This window comes from Meleagris gallopavo, chromosome 6 (assembly GCF_905368555.1).
Source record: "Meleagris gallopavo chromosome 6, MGAL_WU_HG_1.1, whole genome shotgun sequence".
In the NCBI taxonomy this organism is placed as follows: domain Eukaryota; kingdom Metazoa; phylum Chordata; class Aves; order Galliformes; family Phasianidae; genus Meleagris; species Meleagris gallopavo.
In genome coordinates this window covers 135,400-158,248 of record NC_139409.1, presented here as the reverse complement: position 1 = coordinate 158,248, position 22,849 = coordinate 135,400, and the positions used below count along the sequence as shown (strand labels likewise).

At 50.9% G+C, this 22,849-nt stretch overlaps 3 protein-coding genes across 4 annotated transcripts; 1 reads left to right on the top strand and 2 right to left on the bottom strand.

Annotated features, from left to right (window-relative positions):
• Positions 1 to 1,990: 1,990 nt before the first annotated feature.
• Positions 1,991 to 2,987, bottom strand: H2BK1 (H2B.K variant histone 1). The gene is made up of 2 exons (XM_003214251.4): positions 2,868 to 2,987; positions 1,991 to 2,227 (listed from the first exon to the last, which is right to left on the bottom strand). Exons 1-2 carry the CDS (start codon positions 2,985 to 2,987, stop codon positions 1,991 to 1,993), a joined length of 357 nt encoding a protein of 118 aa, XP_003214299.2.
• A 4,653-nt stretch (positions 2,988 to 7,640) lies between these two features.
• On the bottom strand, positions 7,641 to 18,566 carry ABCF2 (ATP binding cassette subfamily F member 2). Of its 2 annotated transcripts, XM_085226752.1 has the most exons (15): positions 18,409 to 18,566; positions 18,045 to 18,218; positions 15,932 to 16,144; positions 14,969 to 15,151; positions 14,477 to 14,648; positions 14,230 to 14,325; positions 13,108 to 13,210; positions 12,926 to 13,021; positions 12,700 to 12,819; positions 12,125 to 12,214; positions 11,819 to 11,929; positions 11,512 to 11,574; positions 10,916 to 11,044; positions 9,579 to 9,782; positions 7,641 to 8,855 (listed from the first exon to the last, which is right to left on the bottom strand). In XM_085226752.1, the coding sequence occupies exons 2-15, from the start codon at positions 18,196 to 18,198 to the stop codon at positions 8,718 to 8,720; spliced, it is 1,872 nt and encodes a 623-aa protein (XP_085082878.1). In that variant the 5' UTR covers positions 18,199 to 18,218; positions 18,409 to 18,566; the 3' UTR covers positions 7,641 to 8,717. The 2 variants fall into 2 exon arrangements, with proteins under 2 accessions (XP_085082878.1, XP_085082879.1); XM_085226753.1 differs by lacking the exons at positions 7,641 to 8,855; positions 9,579 to 9,782 and adding an exon at positions 9,830 to 10,659.
• Positions 18,567 to 18,689: 123 nt separating this feature from the next.
• CHPF2 (chondroitin polymerizing factor 2) lies at positions 18,690 to 22,837 on the top strand. The gene is made up of 4 exons (XM_010707775.4): positions 18,690 to 19,283; positions 19,952 to 20,516; positions 20,845 to 21,027; positions 21,302 to 22,837. The coding sequence occupies exons 1-4, from the start codon at positions 19,012 to 19,014 to the stop codon at positions 22,562 to 22,564; spliced, it is 2,283 nt and encodes a 760-aa protein (XP_010706077.2). The 5' UTR covers positions 18,690 to 19,011; the 3' UTR covers positions 22,565 to 22,837.
• Positions 22,838 to 22,849: the final 12 nt, after the last annotated feature.

Sequence of the window (22,849 nt, the reverse complement as noted above, 5' to 3'; positions counted from 1 at the left end):
ACCAGTCCCACCAACTTGGCAGAGGTTCTTCACTACGCCCCAGGTGACTCTACCCAAACTGCCCAAGTGACACAGAGGGATTCGGCCCATCCTCCGTCTGCTACAGGTGGATGAAGGCTACTCTGGTAATTTGGGCTGGTGCAAAGAAGCCCAGCATACTAAAGAGGCAGTTGAGGAAGAGCAGGAGGGACCTTGAAGACGACGTAAGTTTCTGCGATCAGGAATACAAGAAACAAATAAGGAGTTTGGAGGACTGTGGAAGAACTCCTCTGTCTTCCCAGAATGATCCCAACCTTCTGCACGTAAGCCAAGCAGCCTCTTCTTGTCTGTTCTGATCGCTTTCAAACACCATCTGGCCATCAGTCTGCTGAAACAATTCTGATGAACACAGGTCAAACTGCCCCCAGAATTGCGAGCTAAAGGTTAAAGGCATTTTCTGTGTTCTTATAAGTTTACTTGCAGGTTTGCTTTTATTGCTGCATCAAACTGAATATCAATGCCTGCGTTGAGGAACCTCCATCAATAATCTGTGCTAACTCTCCGAGAAGCGGAGAGCCAAGAGATCTCCACCTGCTACTGGCTGCTCTAGATGACACATAGAGCTAATTAAAGCCAAGACAGACCACAAATTAAAGATGACAAGCTTATGCCATTATCCATCAATATTTGGTAAGATCTTCTTTCCATAAACCACTTAATTGCACATGTTCCAATCTCTTAGTTTAATATCAAGCAAGCCTTAAAGCAGTATTTATTTTGGCTGGAACAGATACCAGGATAACTGATCCACACCTAGCCATGGTACCATCCTTTCCCAGAACAGAACATTTCCTCTCTAAGCAAGGAAGTACAGTAAGAAGCCTTTACAGAACATTTTGTTACTGCAGTTGTCCACATGTTCAAGGAGGTCACTGCTCTGCTGGCATTTATCAGAAGTTATGGACATGCTGATCTTGGAGCATTTGCCACATTTAACTGCTCTCTGACACCTTTCTTGCAGGTAAGGAGGCATTTTGGGGTTTTTCTTGTAGTTTTTTTTTTTATTAAAAACCACAAGATTTGATTAAATAGAAGTCTGTAATAAATATGACTTACTTCGTTTTCTGCTTGTTCTGTCATCCCATGATTTTTTTGTTCTTTGTATGGAGAATCCTGTATTCATTTACCACCTACAGAAGTTTAAGCTTTATGCTGACAGTCAGCATTTTCTATCTGCCATCTGCACTACTTTTTTGTTACGCCTCCTACCAACACCCCAACTGCAGCTTTCTCTGAACCAGGTTTGATTCTCAGATCAGCTTTTGGCTCCCCTTCATCAGAAGCCAACCCTATGAACAGCAGTTAAGCTTCTAGAAAACTGAAGTAGTCTTCCTCCCTCAATACTAACTCGATAGAAAATATGACTTACAGTTTCCCTCCTGCTAAGTTTGATATCAGCACAAGCTTTCCCCATCTGCTCATCATGCTTATGATGAGGACAAGCCCTTAAAGAGCAGCCAACTGCCAAGCCCAGTGGGTAGTTCACCCTTGTGCACCGTGTTGGGGTGAGACCACATAAATTATTTGAGCTGCAGCAGAAGACACTGTAGAACATTCAGGTATCACAGCAACTTCCTTGGCTTTTACCCAGCTTCCCCGCTGCACTTCCCCTCCCCCTTCTGAGGTTTCCACATCTTAAAGAGGAGCACGTGAAAAACAATTCAATCAGTACTTGTGGGATAAGCTATGGCAGATTTCTGGGTTGCCTATTAAGGTCCACCCAACGCACCCTCCAGCAGACCAGGTTCCACTTAACGCCTCTCAGAGCAGCTGGCAGCAGTTTAAAACCACACTTTGCCTTTCTGGACACCATCACCCCTCCTGCTCTGGTTAGGGCAAGCAATTTGTACACTTCCCTCTCCGGAAACACCCAACAGCAGCTACACGGTCCTCACAGCACCACGACAGACAGAGTGCAGTCAGAGCAGGAAGGCTTTATTGCAACACAGCATCACTTGCTGCTGGTGTACTTGGTGACAGCCTTGGTGCCTTCGGACACGGCGTGCTTGGCCAGCTCACCAGGCAGCAGCAGCCGCACGGCCGTCTGCACCTCCCTGCTGGTGATGGTGGAGCGGTGGTTGTACTGAGCCAGGCGCGACGCCTCCACGGCCAGCCGCTCAAAGATGTCATTGACAAACGAGTTCATGATGCTCATGGCCTTGGAGGAGATTCCTGTGTCAGGGTGCACCTGCAAGGTGTAAGTGAAGCACCGTCACATACATCTACCATCCAACAGGCAGTAGGGCTACACTAATCCTAGAAGAACAGGGCCACCCCTTGCATCTCCAGGGAGAAACAGTTGTGACTGTGTGTCTCACATTGGTGGCCAGTCCCTTTAGCCTAAAGAGATGTCCTGATAAGAGAGTCTGCACAGGCCCTCAGGGGAAACAAACGTGCAAGGGCTGGGGGGAAATGCCACCCTGCTCCAAGTCACAGCCACCTCTCACATGTCTTTCCTTCTCTCCCTAACAGAAGTTGTCTACTCTCACAGCCTCCAGAAAGATAAAAAAAAAAGATTTCAGTTCCCATCCACAAGGCCAGCAGCAGCTGCTCCTGCCCCAGCAACTCTGCTGTTACTGCCTTACGCAGAGTCATGCACTGGGGTTCATTCTAGGAAACCTCTTTTGATTTAGAACTCTCTCATCACCTACTGGAAGATCCTTTTCCACTCCCCACATTAGATTCAGCCATGGCTCTCCTATACCCTCTCTTTACAAGTTCATTTAGAAGCAGATTTTCTTTTCTTCTCCTTCATAGGATTAAATGCAATGGGCAGAATTAACTTCACATGTAAAACAGTCCTTAATAGAAGGGAAATAATTACTCACCTGCTTCAGAACTTTGTAGATATAGACTGAATAAGTTTCCTTTCTCTTAGGCTTTCTCTTGGACTTCTTGTCACCAGAGGAGGAAGCATGACCACGCATCTTCCCACTTTCTGCACTCATCCCAGCCACTCCCTAGGCAAGCTCACACAGAGCAATCACTTACTGCCATTGGGCTGCTTTTATAGGAGGGCACAGCCCCTCACCAGCCCCAGGTGCAGCCCCCAAGGGTGCACATCTGTGCCCAATGATTGCCCCAGGCAGAAAGCTGGCCTGTGAGGAGCTTGGAAGTTGTCGACCAAACTGAACTTTCAGAGCTGAGAAGCTTGAGGGTAACATGGGCAAAGACACAGGCTAGAGTGGCAGCGCCCTGTTCGCGTGGGCAGACGTACCGGAGAAGTCTCCCTGGGGGCTTAGAGGAAGGGATTCCTGCTTTAGTGGAAGGGTGTGGATCAGAGCACTCCAGACGCTGCTCCCACAGTCAAATGTGTTGGGCCGCTGTTACGATGCGGAACAGGTGATTCAGTCAGTGGATGGTCAGTAGAGGGAGGAACAGCGGGCTTCTAATGGAGTGACAGCATTATAAGCATCCCAACAGCCAGCATTCATAGAATCATAGAACCACCAAGGTTGGAAAAGACCTCTGAGATCATCCAGTCCACCTGTCCACCTACCACCACTTCCCCACTAACCCAGGTCCCTCACTGCAACATCTCCACGTTTCTTGAACAACTCCAGGGACAGCGACTCCACCACCTCCCTGGGCAGCCTGCTTCTGTGCCTGACCACCCTTTCAGGGAAGAAACTGTTCCTAACATCCAGCCTGAGCCTCCCCTGGCACAGCGTCAGGCCGTTCCCTCTCACCATATCGCTGTTACGTGGGAGAAGAGGCCGACCCCCACCTCACCACCACCTCCTTTCAGGCAGCTGTAGAGAGCCACCAGGTCTCCCCTGAGCCTCCTCCAGACTGAACAATCCCAGCTCCCTCAGCTGCTCCACGTGAGATCTGCGCTCCTGACCTCGCAGCTCCGCTGCCCCTCTCTGCACACCCTGCAGAGCCTCCATGTCTTCCCGCTGTGAGGGGCCCAGAACTGAGCGCAGCACTCGAGCTGCAGCTTCGGCAGGGCTGGGTACAGCAGGGTGATCACCTCCCTGCCTCTGCTGGCAACGCTATTTCTGATGCAAGCCAGGCTGCCATCGGCCTTCTTGGCCACCTGGGCACACAGCTAGCTCATGTTTAGCTGAGTGTCAACCAACACTCCCAGGTCTGGTTTTTCCACGGTCTTTCAGCCATTCTGCCCCAAGCCTGCTGTGTTGCCTTGGGGTTGTTGTGGCCAAAGTGCAGGACTTGCTGAACTTCACCCCACTGTCCTCAGCCCAGCTATCCAGCCTGTCCAGATCGCTCTGCAGGGCCTTCCTACCCCCAAGCAGATCAACACTCCCTCCCGACCTGGTGTAATCTGCAAATTTACTGAGGGTGCACTCAATATCTTCATCCAGGCTATCAATAAGGATATTGAAGAGGACAGGCCGCAGCACCGACCCCTGGGGAACTCCAGTTGTGAACTATTGCCAGCTGGATTTAACTCCATTCTCCACCGCTCTCTGGGCCGGGCAATCCAGCCAGTTCTTTACCCAGCAAAGAGGGTACCTGTCCAAACCACGGGCTGCCAGCTTATCCAGCAGAATACTGTGGGAGACCGTGTCAAAGGCTTTGCTGAAGTCTGTAGGTAGATCATTCCTCCACAGCTCAGCCAGCCTGGACAGGCTGTCCTGCCTGCTGCACATCCTTAGCAAATCACTCCATGGGCTGAATATGGGAGCCATACTGCGTCCATCACCGTCATCATGGCCTGCAGCATCTCACCAAGCTCAGCTTTGTTCTAGGCCAGTGCTCAGAGGGAGGCATCTGACTGCCCACCCCTACCGATGTCACAGCTACAAATGGGATCTAGGAGGGGCTTCTTGTACCCAGCAACTGAAATATCAGTGAACACTTGGGACGGCCTGGAACAGTCATGGCAGCACATCTGTGGAAAAGGAGGAGCTTGGGCATAGATTATAATGGACAGCACGTCCTTCTGGGAATGGGAGCAGCACATTCAGCACAGTCTGTCAACATCAAGAGATGCTGGTGGACTCACACTGGGCGTAAGGAGCATGCCACAACTCCGCTTTTCTTTTGCAAGAGGCTGTGCACTGGTTGGGTACAGCACAGGCATTCTGAGGTACATGCACCTCATATACCAAGCTGTAAATAGCAGAGATGCTGTTTGTGGTGGGGGCTGCACGCTGTGCCCAGCACAGCTTTTCCACCAGTCAGAGCACACAAATGTGCCCCCGTGCTAATGGAGCTGTTAGCTGCTGTGACACAGATGCAGCTGTGTCTGACACTGGCAGTTGTTCATGCTTGGTTTTGTTGTTTGTTTGTTTGTTTGTTTTTGTAGTTTTGTAGTGCATTTCTGACAAAACGCTTAGTTAGAAGGAAGCTCTGTTGGTGGCATTGCTTGGATTGAGCACAAGATGTCACATGGCAAGGATAGAGCAGTACAGTCACATTTGTATTCCCTATTTTAGGGAATTAACATCTCCTTTCTTTCACACCCATGTACGTAACACGTGATTTCACCAGATTGGATGTTCTGGAGTTTGTCCATCTGGAAGCTGTGTGCTGGGCCAGACTCATCCTCGTGCTGTTTGTGACGTACGTATTGACTCACACCACAGAGATGAGGGAATCCCACAGCTCTGTACCTGATGTTCTATCTGCCACCTTTGGCCATAGCTGTGGTATGAGACAACTTCACTTCTATTCTACAAACAAGAGTAACAAGCAGAGACTCCAGGCCACTGCTTTCTCAGTGTGTCTAGATATGATTCTGCTTGTTCAGCAAGCCCCAGCCCAAGCAGCATAGAATGCCACTGCCCAGGCACAGCAATCCACTGCAAGTCACGTTCACAGCTGCTTCCATGGAACAGTCACCACTGCACAGATGTAGGCCAAGGATGAAAAATGGGGCTGCTAAAACATGCACTTATATTCCATTCAACAAATCTTAGCGTGCTGTGACCTCTAGTGCAGTTACAGTCACTTTGCTTTGAACAGGAGGCTCTCGGCGTTGTTTGTTCAGTAAGAATCACAGAATGGCTGGGTTGGAAGGGACCCCAAGGATCACGAAGTTCCAACCCCCCACCAATGCAGGGCCACCAACCTCCACATCTCACAGCAGCCCAGGCTGCCCAGGGCCCCATCCAACCTGGCCTTGAACACCTCCAGGGATGGACGGGGATCCACAGCCTCTCTGGGCAGCTGTTCCAGCACCTCCCCACTCTCACACCAAACAACTTCCCCCTGACAGCCAACTGAAATCTGCCCTCCCTCACCTTCCAGCCATTCCCCTGTCCTGCTGTTATCTCCCCTTTCCAAGAGCTGACTCCCCTCCTGTTTAAGGCTCCCTTGAGGTCCTGCAGGCTGCACTGAGGTCACCCCGCAGCTTCTCTTCTCCAGGCTGAACAAGCCCAGTTCCCTCAGCCTGTCTTTGGAGGGAGCTGCTGCAGCCCTCTGAGCATCTTTGTGGCTCTTCTGGACCCTCTCCAACAGCTCCCTGTCTTTCTTGTACTGGGGACTCCACATTTGGACGCAGTGCTGCAGATGGGGCCTCACAAGAGCAGAGCAGAAGGGAATGATCACCTCCCTGTCCCTGCTGGCCACCCCTCTTCTGATGGAGCCCAGGACACCATTTGCTTTCCAAGCCGCAAGGGCACGCTGCTGGCTCACGTTCAGCTTTTCATCCATCAGGACCCCCAGGTCCTTCTGTGCAGGGCTGCTCTCAAGGACTGCTCCTTCCAGTCCGTATGGATGCCTGGGATTCCTCCAGCCCAAGTGCAAAACTCTGCACTTTGAATAAGAAGCTGCTCTGCAACTCAGAACTTTTGTTTCACATCAGCAGACAGCTAACAGAGCTCTCATAGTTGCTGCATCATCTACAAGAATTCTCCAACTCCTGTCTGCCATCCCCACATTCCTGTGTCTTCCCCAGAGTACCGTTCTCAGAGAGCTCAGTCTAAGATGATAACCTGCATTTCTTATTGCCCCCATGGCTACAGCTCTGAAGCGTGGTGTCACTGCTAAGGAAAAGCAGCTTCAGCCTCGGGCAGGATTTCCAGACCTCATCATTCTCACAGTCACCCTTCCAGCTCACCAACATCTTCTGAAAGCCTGGAGAGCAGAACTAATGAAGACACTCATTAATCTGCTCGCTTCAAGTTCAGTGACACCAGTCAGGTCTTAACCTGTTAATTACTCGCTTGTGGCTTTTTCTCCATCACTACCTCTGTTAACTTGCAAGTACTGCACTGTGTAGTGACTTTAAATTACTGTTCATTTAAATGACTTTTCAGTGCAATTCAGACTTTTCCATATAAGGAACTTGAACAGCATTCACATTAACCTGCATTACTTTCTTAGCGAACACTTTATCTCCTCTCAGAACTAAAATGATCATCAAGTTTTGACGTTCTGTGGCTCTCCCCCGACACTTCTCCCATGGGTGATGCAGTGCTCCATAGCAGCCCTCCACAGCTTGGATGGTCTCTTTCAATAAAAGGAAATGCTTTGCTTGAAAGGCCAAAGCTGCAGCCAGCTGGAAAGCGCTCCAAGTACAGCCACAACTCCTGCAGGCCGGGAACACAGCACTGGGCCACGTGAGCCTCCCATGGCCTCGTGCTGCCATTCTCGTGTGTAGTAATTAAATGATAACTCACGATCATAAAGGATGGGTTTTTGTAGTGTATTCTCATCGTTTTAAAAATACACAGGAAAGATATTTTATTCAAGAAATTACTCAAGTTGCTCTGGCAGAAGGTACAGCTTTAACACTAAGTTTTCTAAGAATTTGTTATTCAGAACAAAAATAGATGTTAAACTAACTTCAGCTGATTCATGTTATTTAGTTAAACCTGTTAGGAACAAATAAATAATCCATAGCCCAAAAATCCTGATTTATTGAGAGCCTTGTACTAGGCCCATTAAATTCAAGATGAAAGAAAAAAACATGCATCAAAGCTGCTCTGTTGCGGAGCACACACACTGGTATTCTATAGATCTACTTTTCATCTCTACTTTCCAATCTTTGGAACCTTTCAAGCTGTATCTATTAACAACAACTAAAGCATGTGTAGCTTGCTCCCCCTTCTGTCATTACCTGGAAGCCCCAATATTCCATCAGTGGATTCTGCTCTGCTGTGTCCAACTCCAGAGCTCAGTACTCGCCCCTTCTCACATAGCACAATTTCTGGTCGTAACAAGAGGACTTTGGTAACAGTGAGCTTTGGTGAAGCCCAGTATAGGCTGATGAGCCCCAGCATGCCCCAGGAACTGCCACAGCTCACAAAACGAGACTCTTCTTCCCTCTTTATTGACTGATGGATTCCCAGGCAGATCTTGTAATTACACTGTTAAATAATAGTTAAAAACAAACCGAGGCCAGAGGAGTTTGAAGTATCTAAACTGAAGCAGAAATTGGGGAGGAAGACACAGGATAAGCTGGGCCAGGGTCTCCACTTCTGTATCACTGCAACTCAGACACCCCAACTGCCGCAGCACAGGCCGCTGGATTCCAAGGCCTGGCTCAGATGGGACATCTAAATGGGAAATGGCTGCCCAAATTAAGCCAGATGAGGAGAGAAGAGATCTGTCCAGATACAGAGGTGCAAGGCAAGTCAAGGGGAAGCAGTATTGCAGCAATCCTAGAACACAGCCACATATAGCAGCAGTCCCACTCCAGTCAACAGGTGAGCGAGTCAGTTGGCCACTGTCAGCCTGCTGGAGAGCAGCTGGCAGCTGCAGTGAGCTCACACGTTGTGGGTCCTCTTGGTGAGCTGCGGATCCTCATCCACCAGCTTGGACTTGAGATGCTCCTTGTAGGCGAGGATGTCACCTTGCCACTTGGTGATGGTCTGCTTCTCGCAGACCCAGATCTCCTGAGCGACCTGAAAGGAGCACACAAGGAGAGCGAGGAGAGGTTATACTGCAGCGTTCTCTAATTTTTACCAACGTGATAAAATTAACCAAAACCTATTCTTTGAAGTATGATGAGGAAACAGTCTACTAGGTTTCATACTTCAATTACCAAAGAAAAATATCTTCAGAGAAATAGCTATCTGATGTTTTCTGAGCAATAGATACAAGATTTTAGAACTAACAGTCTTTGACTCCTCAACATTTCTTTTGTTTGTTTGTAGAAATTAACTGCCTGCTAAATTGGGAATTGAAGAAAGGTGGTTCTTGACATGAACTATTTGGATTTGCTGCACTGAAAAACAAAATCATAGCTGAACTTACTGACAAATCTATAGCTGATAAATCAGCAACTGACATTTATGTGCAACTGAAGCAACTTCCTTCACCTGTGCAGACAAAATGATAAAGAAAACTCTGCTAAAATTATTCCAGTACTGTTTCAAACAACCTAGCTAGAGCTTCCACAGCATGTCACGATTTCCATTTAACTTCTTCTTTACTATTAGTATTTGTTTCCTCTTGCAAGTGTTCTCCACGGCCGGGTAATCATTCGACACGAACATGGCAAAGGAATCATGACTTTTTTCACTCATATCTTTCTGGGATAAGGAACAGGCAGTCAGCTGAAAACCCCGATTTAATTACTCAGAATGTTGGAAAGGTGCTTTGCAAAAATTCGCTGCTCTATTTACCTGCTGGATGAGTCTGAAGTCGTGGCTGACAAGCATCATTCCTCCTTCAAAGTCATTGATAGCATCTGCCAGAGCATCTATTGTTTCTATGTCCAAGTGGTTGGTGGGCTCATCCAGGAAAAGCATGTGGGGATTCTGCCAGGCCAGCCACGCAAAGCACACACGGCACTTCTGCCCATCAGAGAGGTTCCGGATGGGGCTCACCTGACAGACAAAGACACTGTTTGCAGCTCTGCAAGGAAGCTGAACGGCACCAGTTCCTAAACTGCCACACTGATCAGAAAACATTCACATCTCAGACTGTGTTTGCAGCAGATGCATGGCATGAGAGGACAGGTACATCAGATGTACACTTAGACTAGGCTTCCTTAATCAGCAAAACAAGGGAATTCCAGGGGCTTCTGAAAAGGGGTGTCCACCCCAAGACCCAACTTCTGTTAGAGGTCCAGAGGGCAGTTGATGAGCTCTGTCTGTTCATTCCATCCTGACACGAGCCTAAACTTACTTTTGCCTCTCCTACTGGCATTCGCCTCGGAAACAGAAATAAGCAAGCTAGCTCAAGCTACAATTAAAATATTTGAAGCTAGCACTATGCCACAACCTGTCGTTGTTTCTCAACCCAGATCGAGGAGGGTCACCCACTTCAACACAAAAACACATTGCTTCAATAGAAATGTGGTTGAACTCAGCAGGTCGCTGAGCACTACACAGTTATTTGCAGAACTCGTGGGTTGAGATAAAACTATTTATTGAGAGAAAAGAAAAAGGATAGTAATTATGACAAATACATACACCAAAAAATGTATATAATAAGTGATGCACAAGTAATTACTCACCATCCCCCCAACCAATGCCCAGATAGCCCCCAAGAAATTGAAGAGAGATGAACTCCCACTCCCTTCAAAACTCCTTCTGCTTGATGTCATATGCTATGGAATATCCCTTTGGCAGTTTAAGTCAGCTGTTCTGATTCTGTTCCCTCCCAGCTCCTGGGGCCCTTTGCTGAGAATGGCCTTGGCTCTGTACAACAGCGCTTAGCAGCAACTACGAACATCATAGTGTTCACAACGTTGTTTTTCTCCTAGAACCAAAACACCACATCATACCAGGCCTCTGAAGAAAACAATTCCATCCCAGCTGAAGTTAAAACAACAAAGTTCCTGTAAGCCATGAGTTATTTTCCTCCAATTTTAAAAGTGGAGATGGAAAAAGCATTCAGATGCTGTGACATGCCATGCTCCATACTGCATCGCACGGACAGACCTCATTACAGCAACAGAAAATGCAGTAGTTCTACGTCCCCAATGAGTAAAGAAACGTCAACAGCTTACACTCACCTGCTGTTTTCCTGTCAGACCATATCTGCCAATGATTTTTCTCATCTCCTCCTTCTCTTTGATTTCTGGGTAGCATTTCATCATGTACTCCAGGGGTGAGAGGTCTAAATCCAACTGCTCTTGCAAGTGCTGACAGAGAAGAAGAGCCAGCTTCAGCTTGTGCATGCCACCCACTTCCTGGTCAGAAGTAGCTCCCCCCCTTATCTCTCTCTGGTACCAACTAGGCAGCAGAACACAGGAGATTTTACTCTCACACCCAGTGTATTCACTGTGCTGAACTGTTAGGGAAGGAGTCTCCTTTCCAGGAGCAGTGTACTGCTTCAGAATAACAGACTTGTTCAGTATCAAGCACAAGGCAACCATCTCTCCTGTACAAAGTGAGAGGCTAAACAGAAAGAACCACATCAAGCCTCTTTTCGGGACAAGCACATTGGGTAGAGCCCATTCTGCCAGCAGAACAATTTCCTCCCCAAGCTCAAGGCACAGAAGAACAGCAGCAAGATGGGCCTTAGAAGAGGAGTAGAGGATAAACATTCCTCATTCTTGGCAGCTTTTTCCCCAGTATTTCATGTTCCTGATGTTGCCACAGGGAGTACCTGGTGGTATCTACCGATCTTCACATGTGAATGCTTGCGAATCATCCCATCTGTGGGCAGCAACTAGAAGGGGAAGATAAAAGTTATTTCACCATGAAATCCCTCCTTTCACTCTATGCCAGAATGAACAGAATCTATCTATCTATCTCCTCCCCAGTACAGAAGATGCAGTCTGAATACATGGACAGAGAAAGCCCTTTGGAAATTCTAAAGTCTGATGGAGTACCGTGGTAAACAAGTGCTGACCCACTGAAGACTACCCAAAGAATAAAGGGCCAAAACAGGGAAGACCATGCTGTAAGCATACCTCTCCTGTGAGCAGTTTCAGCAGTGTTGACTTTCCAGCTCCATTGGGTCCAACAAGAGCAACACGGGTATCCAGGTCAATCCCAAACTCCAGGTTGTTATAGATCCATGGCTGCAAGCCACATAAATCATTATACACAATATGCCTTTCCACTATTACCCAGAATCTCCATGTAACTACAGCTCTGTCCCCACCAGACTCAGTATCAACACTGCCAAGAAGTCTGATTCCAAAAGCCTCACACCTCCAAACGAGGCACAGATGCACATGATTTTCACACGAGCCATGCACACATTCTATACTTACACCATCCTTTGTGTATTTGAAGCTGACGTTCTGCACCATGATGACAGGAGGAGGGATTTTTCCACAGGGTGGGAAATAGAATGACAAAGTCTGTCAAGAAAGAACATCCACTTGTTAGACAACCTGGAGCACAAGGTAGCCCTGTTATTCCAGTACAACCATGCCTCACTACAGGCATCATCTTCAAACCAAAGTAACAAAACACAGCCTTTCTAAGAGTCCTGTAACAACTCATGCAAGCTCATCTGCTGGCAAACAATTCCGTATTTCTTTCCCCTTGAAGCAACTGGGGGTTTGAACTCTTCAAATAAGCAGGAGTTACTCTAAGCATCTTCCCAGATCTCCAATTTTTTAGACACTGATTTCCACATCTGCAAAAGAGCCCCTACTGGTATCACAAATCCCTTTCTCTCAACTGGAAAAAATTAATTCTCCTCTTTAACTCTTCAACACTAAGCTAACTTCAGTAAATATAACCTTCTGGCATGAAGAAGGGGATTCCATTCTTTCTTTCTGCTGTGTCAGCCCAAGTTTCCTATACTGATCCCTAGATGCAATCCTGGTAGAGATCTCACCTTATCATTTACCACTCTCTCCGTCAAGCCAGAAGCCATCATTTTTTGAAGGGTCTTCTCCTTGCTCTGAGCTTGCCTGGCCAGCTTTGCACTACCATGACCAAATCGTGCAATATAATTCTGCAACAAAATACAGAGTTAGCCAAAAGCCATGACAAAACGGCTGAGGTGGAACAGGGCTGCCACAGGCACGGGCAGAAGGATGTCCGTGCAGGCAGGCACATACCTTCATGTGGGCAATCTGATCTTGTTCCCAGTGGAAACGCTTCATTTGATTTTCTTCCAGTTCCAAGCGAGTTTTGACATACTGGTCATAATTGCCCTGAAGAGATGGACCACAGAACATCAGACACACCCCAGAGGACGGCATCCCTGTTTTTGTTACTGCACGGAACACCGCTCACTCACCGTGTAGTACTTCAGTTTGCGGTTATGCATGTGGATTATGTTGGTGCAGATGCCATTCAAGAAGTCCTGGGAGTGGGATATCAGCACAAGGATCCGCTTGAACCTGTGACACCACAGAACAAAAAGAACTGCTCATTGGCCCTGATGGTGACAAAGGATTTATGTGTACCAGACCTCTTCTGTCTACAGTCAAACGAAGAACAAAAAGATAACAGCCTTAGAGATGCTTCAGGAATTTTGCAGTAAGTGGTTACATCCAGCTTTGTAAGTAAGATGCCCTCCACTGTATAACACTCCTCCCCCATACTCATGAAGAGTTAAAAGTTGGCTACCTGTGTGCTGGATTAGCAGTGCTACTGATGCAGAACTCCACTGATACTACACTTCTTAGAAATTTCAACCTTTGCTTCTCATGTTTGTCTTGTTACAGACTACTATCCTTTAGGTACACTAAGACAGACTCCAAGTCTGTGCGATGACTGGTAAATGCATCCTCCCAAACAGAGAGGTTCTGAACACTTTCCTAAAACATCTGATTTATCAAAGACATGCAAAAGGTTCAACCGACAGAGCTGATGGAATAACCTCTGCAAAAGAAAAGCCCTTCTCACATGCTTGCATTCACAATGTTTTTAATGCACAACTCAGATATCAAATTTCATGGCCATTCCTAAACATTTTAACCAATCGTTAACATTTTAACTTTGTTTACAAAACCCAGTTACCTTGATATACCATAACAAGATGAAACTGAGACTCAGACACTACAGAAAACAGAAAAACAATACGCAGAAAGTTGAGCTGTAAGCCAGGTCTGGAAAGCTCACACTATGGCAGAGGACACAGCACCTGTAGAGGAGCTGCCAGGGCCTGCTCCTGGCCTTCAGGAAGTAGGTTTAACCAGTAGGTAAGTATAAACCAGTACTTATTTCTTCACTAGAAAGAGACTGGCTTGTCTTGAAATCATTGCCCTTGTGTCAAGAACCCCCTCTGTAAAAACCACATAGCAGCAAGCTACGTGGGGGTATAACTGGTATTTCTGTAGCACTTGCTTCACGTGCTGACAAGATGTTTGTGCAGAAAACCACAACCCATGGAAGCTGCACACTTCTCCACGCTTACGTTTTCAGTTCTTCTTCCAACCACACGCAGGCATCCAGGTCAAGGTGGTTTGTGGGTTCATCTAGCAGTAGCATGAATGGCCGAATGAAGAGGGCTCTAAAGGGAGAGGGAAGATGACAGCATAAGGTGAATGTCGGTACCCAAAGCCTCCGAGCTCTGCTCCAAGTTCTTGGAACTGTTACGTGGCTTTGAGCTTGAGGAACAGACAGGCATCCTCCCAGGAGGCAGCAGGCACCGTACCACTCACCTGGCAAGAGCCACCCTCATCCTCCAGCCACCACTAAAGTCCTTCAGCTTCTTCCTCTGCATGGCTGGCGTAAACCCCAAGCCGTGTAGGATACGGGAGGCCCGCGCTTCTGCCTTGTCAGCGTCCAGCTCCTCCAGACGTTCATACAACTCCATGAGTTTCTCACACTCCGCTGAAAAAGAGCCTGCCTGTCAGCACTTCTAACAATAACGGGCTCTCAGCTGCATACGTACAACTGAGGAAGTTCAAAGTCCATCTGCTTCACCACTACTCTGACCTCTCCGCTCGCATGCCTTAGATACTTCTTAAGCAGCTGCATAGGATTATTGTCTAAAGAAGTGGAATCCTACAGGACTTTTCAACTAGCACAGGGCAGCTGGGAGAAAGAGGTACTGTAAAAACTGCCAAGGAACCCAGGTAAGACCTTTTCTTCAACGGGAAGGGAAAGTGGACTAAGTGCCCCTTGTCCACAGGGACTCTGACAAGCTTTACCATCTTCGTGAGCCAGACGCTCTGCTTCTCGTTCTAACATGGACCTCTCTGTATCCACCTCCATCACACACTGTAGAGGGGTCTTGTCACTGGGAGGCATCTCTCGGGTCAGGTGATAGATGTCGATGTGCTCTGGAATGGGCACTTCTCGTTTCCCAATAGCTGACAAAAGCATGGATTTCCCTGTGTGCAGACAGACACTCCACAGTTATCTGCTGGATTCAGTAAGATATGCCACAAAAAAAAAAAACAAACCACAACCAACAACCCACAGATGAGATACAATCAGATCACATTATTCTCTCCCTTTACAACCCAAGAAAGGTTGTACTTTTTGCCCATAAGAAATCAGAGAGACAGCAGCGCCACTGCAGTTCAGCACTCGCCCAGATACAGGCAGGTTTATCTTTGCTGCATACTTCTTGCTGTCTAACCAGATCTAACATCTGTTACCAGGACATCAGCCTAAAGACTTCTAATAAGAGGAAAACGTTATACTCATCGTTAGAGAGCCTGGAAGTTAAACAGCTCATCACTTTTACTAGTTCTTCTTCAACTGTACCCATATTCTGCACCTTTCCATATGCAGCACTATTCCCCCAGCAATTATACACACTGCCAACCGCTCCATACTGTGACATTTGTTCAGCCAGTAGCAGCAGTGTTGGGTTGACTGGCACTGCTACACAAAGCCTGCAAAAAGGAATCAGACGGATTCACAGATCCCAGGCATCTCACCCTGCTCTCCACAGAAACCAGTCCAAAAGCACAGTCCAAAGCCAGGATGCGACCTCATGCTCCTGCCAGCAATTGCTCATGGATGGAGAAATGCAGGAGATGACAATGCCACGTCCCACCCATGTCTACAGCCGTTTTTCCGGTTTCCAGCATTTACCCCACGCATCTGCCTGACTTCTCAGCATCACAGAACCTCCGCTGAGCTCCAGGAGGCCCACAACTCACCGATCCCATTGAGTCCAATGAGGCCGTATCGCCTCCCAGAATTCAGCTCAAGTTTTGTATCGCTCAGCAGCTCTTGGCCATGGAAGGTCAGCGAGAGGTTAATGATGTGCACATCAGTGCTGTTGGGATGGGAAGCCAGCACTCCTGTCACAGCACGAGCAGCAGCCTTCTTTAATTCAAAGTCCTCCAGCTCTTTTGTAAGAGCATCCACTTCTGTATGGAGAGAAGAATCAGAAGAAGAGTTGCTGACTCACAAACACACAGGAAGCTATAAGCCCCTAAACCAATCAGACCAGGACTCTAACAATAAGCAGCATCTCCACTGCTACAGAAATACTGAGGAGGCCTGGAGCAACAGCGTTCAGTTCTGCAGTTCAGCAGACGGAGGTGCGGCAATCAATCTAACAGGGCTCTGAAAACACGAGCTGACCAAAGCAGCGCAGGGAGCAGCCAGAGCAGCTGGCCTGGGATCCAAGCGGTGGGACAGCCCTATGCGGCTGAACACCTGCAGGTTTCAAGGCCAGGTTGGACGGGGCCCTGGGCAGCTACGAAATGTGGAGGTTGGCGGCCCTGCTGCGGTGGGAGGTTGGAGCTTCGTCATCCTTGGGGCCCCTTCCAACGCGAGCCATTCTGTGACTCTGTGCACAGAGGGAGAAAAGGCTTCAGCACTTTTGTCGCTAGTTTAAGGACGCGGTTGGCCTCAAGAGACCTGAGGCAGGACGTAAATAACAGGAAAGATGAGCGAGAAGCAGCGACCTCGGAAGAGACCCCACCAACTTCTGAGAAGACAACAGGCCGCCTGTTCGTGCTGTCGGACAGAGGCACGCCTCCGCTGCGCAGCACTCACAGCTGCATCTTCACCCCGATGACGCTCTGCCGTTGGAAGAAAGGCGCACCAAGGCCGTTCCAGAACTCAGCCAAGCAGAGCAGAGCCGTGCCGCCCACACCGCCCGCGTTAAGCAGCGACGAACGCCGCCGGGCTCGGCCGCCTGCAGCAGCGCCGCGGGCAGCACGGCAGATCCCCGCAGCCCTGCCTGCCTCCTGGAGGAGCGCCGCAACCCGCGCCGCCGTAACGTCCCTCTGAAAGCACTGCAAGCGCACCGGGTGGGGGGCGCGATGCAGCTCCGCTCTGGGTGAGCGCACAGGGAGCAGACGTAAACAAGCCGCTTTTTCCCACTCCACGACCCGCCCGCCGCCCAGCCCCGCACCCGGCTGAGCCCCAGCGCGCCGAAAGCGCTCGGCCCGCGCCGCCCTGCCTCCACCAATGGGAGCGCGACATGCAAATGACCCAGCACGACTGAGAGCGATTGGCGGGCTGGGACCGGGCGGGCGCCCAGGCTCCGCCCACAGCCGGCGGCTCGGGACGCGGCGCCTGCGGCCGCAGCACGGGAGCGGCGCACGGGCAGCGCAGGACGGCGGGGGTCCGCCGGGCTCACGGGGGCGGCCAAGAGCCGGGATCTCGGCAGAGGGTTCCGCCGCGATCCCCACAGTACGGCCTCCGCCCGCCCGGCGTCCTGCGCTAAGCGCCTCATAAACATCGCGCTACGGGCTTGGCCCGAAGCGTTCACTCCTGGAAAACACATGCCCAGCAGTCCGCGCGTCACCGGGCAGGCGGAACGCCGCCCCGATAAGCTTCACCTCGCCCACGGTCCTCAGGAGTTCGGCGCCTGTGGACCAGACACAGCCCCGAGAAACGGACGGACGGAGGTTCCCAGCAGCGCTGACTTTAACAGTGAAAAAAGGAACACAGCGCCTGCTGCAGCACGAAACCGGCGGGGCCGAGCTTCAAGTGCCAAGAGCTCGGGACAGCGCCTGCCTGAGGGTGCCGGCAGCGCTCTGCCTTCAGCCGGCAGTTCCAAAGGAGACCCCAGGGGACGCCACAGCCGCACGAAGCCGCGCACAGGCGATCACGGAGCCCCGCTGGTACGCAGAGGGGAGCGGCCCCTGCAGGCGCTGCGTCTGCGGAGGCACAGCCGGCCCCGTGCGCTGCAGTCCGGCCCCGCTGCTGCCCACAGACGGCCCCGGCGGGGCGCTCCGGAGCGCGGGACGCAGGCGGCGCCGCCGGGCTACAACCGTAGCGGCGAGGCCGGGACCGGGCAGTACCGCCCCTCACCTGGCAGCAGCGTTCCGTTGGCCTCCGGTGCCCGAACCTCCTGTGGCTCCGTCCCGGCATCACCGTTCTCCTCCGGGGCGCGGCGGGGCCGCTGCCGGGCCTTCGCCGCTTCCTTCTTCTTGGCCGCCTTCTTCTTGGCCAGGTCCGAAGGCATGGCGCGGCGGGGAGAAGCGGCTGCGATGGGAGAGAGGCCGTTAGGCCGCGCCGCCCCGGCCCGCCTCGGATCCCCGCTCCGCCCCGAAGCACGCGGCGCCACCGGGCCGGGTCGAGAACCGCCCGCGGCGCCGATCCCCGCCCGGCGCCCTTCCGCCCGCCGCGCCCGGCCCGGCCCGGCCCGGCCCGCCCCACGCCGCTCAACCCGCACCGGCCGCTCCGCGCTTTCCTTCTGTCGCAACAGGACAGCCGCTACCGCGTGCGCATGCCCCGCCCCCCGGCGCGGCGGCCAATCGGAGAGCGAAGCGTCACCCACGCCGGGCGGCCGCGCCGCTCCGGGCAGGGCACTGCGCGTCCCGGCGTGCACCGCGCCGCCCGGCTCGGGCCCCGCCCCGGATGTGCCTCTGGAGCCGCGCCTCACACTACCATAGAGGAGACGCGGCCGGCGGATAGAGCGGCTGCCGCGATACCATAGAGAGAAAAGAAGAAGCGGAAGCGGAAGCGTAGAGGGTGGCGATGAGGCGGTTGAGGTGGCAGCGGTGGGAGAGCGATCGGCTGGGTCCCGCTCCCCGCTCCGGCTCAGCGCTGCAGGCCGGCCCCGTCCGAGGCCTCCGCGCCGCCGCACCGCCCTGCCCGCAGCCGGCCGCGCCGCGGGGCCGCTGAGCGGCGCGGGCCGAGTCCGTCACGCTCCCTGCAGGGTCCGCTCCGCTCAGCTGCCGGGCGAGCTGCCCCGGCCATGTCCCGCGGCGCCGTGAGCGCAGCCCGGCCGTAGCGGGACGGCGGTCGTCTCCGGAGCGCGGTGCCCGCCGTCGCCATGCGCTTAGCTGCGCTGCTGGCGGCGCTGCGGCCCGCGCTGCCGCTCGTGCTCGGCCTGTCCCTGGGCTGCAGCCTCAGCTTGCTGCGCGCCTCCTGGAGCCAGGGCGGCGGCGAGGAGCTGTGCCTGGGGGCGGCGGGCCGGGCCGAGCTCCGCGGCGGGGCGCGGCACGAGGCGGCTGAGGCCGATCCGGGCCCGGGCCACGAGGACTTCCGGCCTCGGATCGTGCCGTACTACCGGGACCCCAACAAGCCTTACAAGAAGGTGCTCAGGTAAAACCCGTTCTTTGGTGGGCGGGCTGCTGCTGGAGGAAAGCGGTCATGCGCAGCGGGTGTTCGGAGCTCTGTGGCTTCTGACGATTTAACGGGTTTAAGCTGAGATACGCTGTATGAAATACGTGACGTAGTGTTAAAAACATCGGTTGTAACAGCATGGTGCAATGCTGAGATAGCTCTCTTAAAGGGGAGCGATAGCGAGCTTTTCAAAACAAACAAACAAAAGAATACTGCAGGAGGGCTGGGAATATTCTCTCTCTTGTTAGTTGTGGCTAGTAAGTGTAAAGTGGCTCTTAAAAAATTATTAACTGCCCTATTCATTGGGGAAGTTCTAAGCTGTTAGTAACAGTGTGCGTGGCTCGCTAGTGGTTGGCTCTGAATTTACTGTTTTAACTTGCGGTAGTTTGACTTAAGTACTGCAAGAAGGAAGCTTGTGCTTTGTATTAAATGGGATTTTTCCTAGTGAGTCTGGTCTTAAAGCTCTACTTTTAAGGTTAATTTCTTCACCTTTTCTAAGTTCCAGTAATTAAGGATTTATCCCAGGTGTTGGGGACAGTTACAGAGGTATTCTGCCAGCACTTAGGAAGTTCTGGCATCCTGTTAATGTAATCTTTTGGTTTCTGTCACCCTGTAGTTTGTGATATGGTTCTGTCCTTTCTTTACAGAACTCGCTACATCCAGACAGAGCTGGGATTCCACGAGAGGCTATTTGTGGCAGTGCTGACTTCCAGGGCTACCCTGAATACACTGGCGGTGGCTGTGAACAAGACCATAGCTCATCACTTCTCACGCTTGCTGTACTTCACAGGGCTGCGCAGTGCCAAGGTGCCTCATGGCATGGTGCTGGTGGCCCATGGGGATGAGCGACCCATCTGGCTGATGTATGAGACCATGTACTACATCCACCAGCACTTTGGTTCTGACTACGACTGGTTCTACATCATGCAGGATGACACCTATGCCCAGGCTGAACAAGTCAAGGCTCTGGTGACACATCTCAGTATTAACCAGGACGTCTACCTGGGACGAGCAGAGGAGTTCATTGGGGGAGATGAGCAGGCTCGCTATTGCCATGGTGGCTTTGGCTACCTGCTGTCCCGCAGCCTGCTGCTGAAACTTCATCCACACCTGGACAGCTGCCGCAACGAGATCCTCAGTGTGCGCCCGGATGAGTGGCTGGGACGTTGCATCATCGATTTCCTTGGCATCGCTTGTGTGTCCCAGCTCCAGGTACTACCTCTCTCCTGAGGGTTTTGTGTTAGCTAAGTTGGATGGACCTCATGCTCTTACAAGTCCCTGCTGTGCAGCAAAAGGGCTTTTCTGCTTGATTCTGATGCAAGATAGAGGAGGAGAGAGTTGTCTTGTATGGCAGGACTAAGTAAACAGGCTCGTAGTATATAGAGGTAGCATTTGGAATGAGAACTGTTGTGTTGTGTTCTTACCTCTGGGTCCTGCAGTCAGCTTAGAGGGAGGAGAGGATGCATGTCTGGGGTGAGGGAAGGCTTCACTGTGAATGGCAGCATTCCATACCAGTCTTCCTGGCTTTTGTCCTCTTCAGGGTCAGTATTACCATACATATGAACTGGCTAAAAATGCTGATCCAGAGAAGGAGGAGGAAGAGGAGTTCCAAGCAGCTATTGCTGTGCACCCTGTTTCTGACATGATGCTGATGTACCGGCTGCACAAGCGCTTCAGCAGGATCCAGCTGGAGAGAGCCTACCAGGAGATCCAGGAACTGCAGGTATGTGGCAAGGGAAATCTGCAAAAACTATTGTCCAAACGAGTTTCCTTTTCCTTCAACTTTGTCATAGAAGGGTACTGTTTCTATTTGTATATGACCATCAGCCAAACACAAGAGGTAGTCCCGTGTCTCAGACTTAGCACTCTGATACCATGCAGTCAAAAGCTTCTGGTGTGACACTACCAGCTCTAAATGGTGAAGCAGGTCTGAGCGGGACGTGGATGGTACCTTTGAGAAAGTGTCGGTGAGCAGTCAGTGTGTTCTCTTTGCACAGATGCAGATCAGGAATCTGACGTCGCTGACTCCTGCGGGCGAGGCAAGCTTGACGTGGCCTGTGGGGATTAATTCTCCGTTTCTTCCAAAGTCGCGTTTTGAGGTAATCAGCTGGGACTACTTCACTGAGCAGCACCTCTTCTCCTGCCTTGATGGCTCCCCCAAGTGTGAGCTCTCTGGAGCCAGCAAAGCAGACGTCAGTGACATCATTGAGTCAGCACTTGAGCACCTTAACAGCCACTACCAGCCCTTGCTCCGGTTCAGCAAGCGGCAGTTGCTGAATGGCTACCGGCGCTTTGACCCCACCCGAGGAATGGAATACACGCTGGACCTGCTGCTGGAGGCAGTGACCCAAAAGGGCCACAGTCATGTTCTAGTTAAACGAGTGAGCTTAGTGCGGCCCTTAAGTAAGGTAGAAATTATTCCCATGCCGTATGTAACAGAGGCCACACGTGTGCAACTGGTGCTTCCATTGACCGTACAGGACTTGGATTTTGTGTCAAACTTCCTGGATATGTATGCTATGAACACACTGGACACACACGATAATGCCTTGTTGACTTTGCTTTTCATCTACCATCCGTATGATGCCCAGCGAGTCAGCCAGGTAGATGTATTTGCTGGAGTCAAGGCCATGGTAGGAGAGCTGGAGAAACGCTATGCAGAAGTTAAAATCCCCTGGATTAGTGTCAAAACTGAGGTGCCATCACAAGTGAAACTCATGGATATAGTCTCAAAGAAGCACCCCGTGGACACCTTGTTCTTCTTGGCCAGTGTCTGGACAGAAATCAACATGGAGTTCTTGAACCGCTGCCGCATGAATACGATCAGCAACTGGCAGGTCTTTTTCCCAGTGCACTTTCAAGAGTTCAACCCTGCACTGGTATACCGTGGTGAGCAGACTGCTTCCTCCAGCACTGACTTCCTGAAGGATGGACATTTTGACAGACATTCCTTTGCTGAGGCCTGCTTTTATAACTCTGACTATATGACAGCGCGTACCAAGCTAGCAGCTGATATCCTAGATCGAGATGAAGTGCTGGAGAGCATGGAGGTATTTGATGTCTTCCTCCATTATTCTGGTTTGCACTTATTTCGGGCTGTGGAGCCTGGGTTAGTGCAGAAATACGCACTGAGGAGCTGCAACCCCCGGCTCAGTGAGGAGTTGTACCACCGCTGTGTCCTCAGTAACTTGGAAGGGCTTGCATCCCGCTCACATTTAGCCATGGCACTATTTGAGCAGGAACAGGCCAACAGTACTTGAGAGACTGGAAACATCAAGAGCTGAGCTGCACCTTAACACTTGGCACTTTCCATCCCCTTCCGAGCCTGGCCGTGGTTGAAGGGCATGTGAGGTCAAGGGAGGAGAAAGGCTTTCCCAGCCTTGCTCTGCAGCACAAGCAGGAGCTGTGGAAAGGCTGTTTTTGTGGAGTTTTACTTTTTTGCTTTTGTGTGGGTTGGGGTTGGTTTGATTTCTGTTGATTTTTTTTGTTTGTTTATTTGTTTTTTTAAACAAATAGATCTCTTTTCAAGCAGACTGATGTGATTA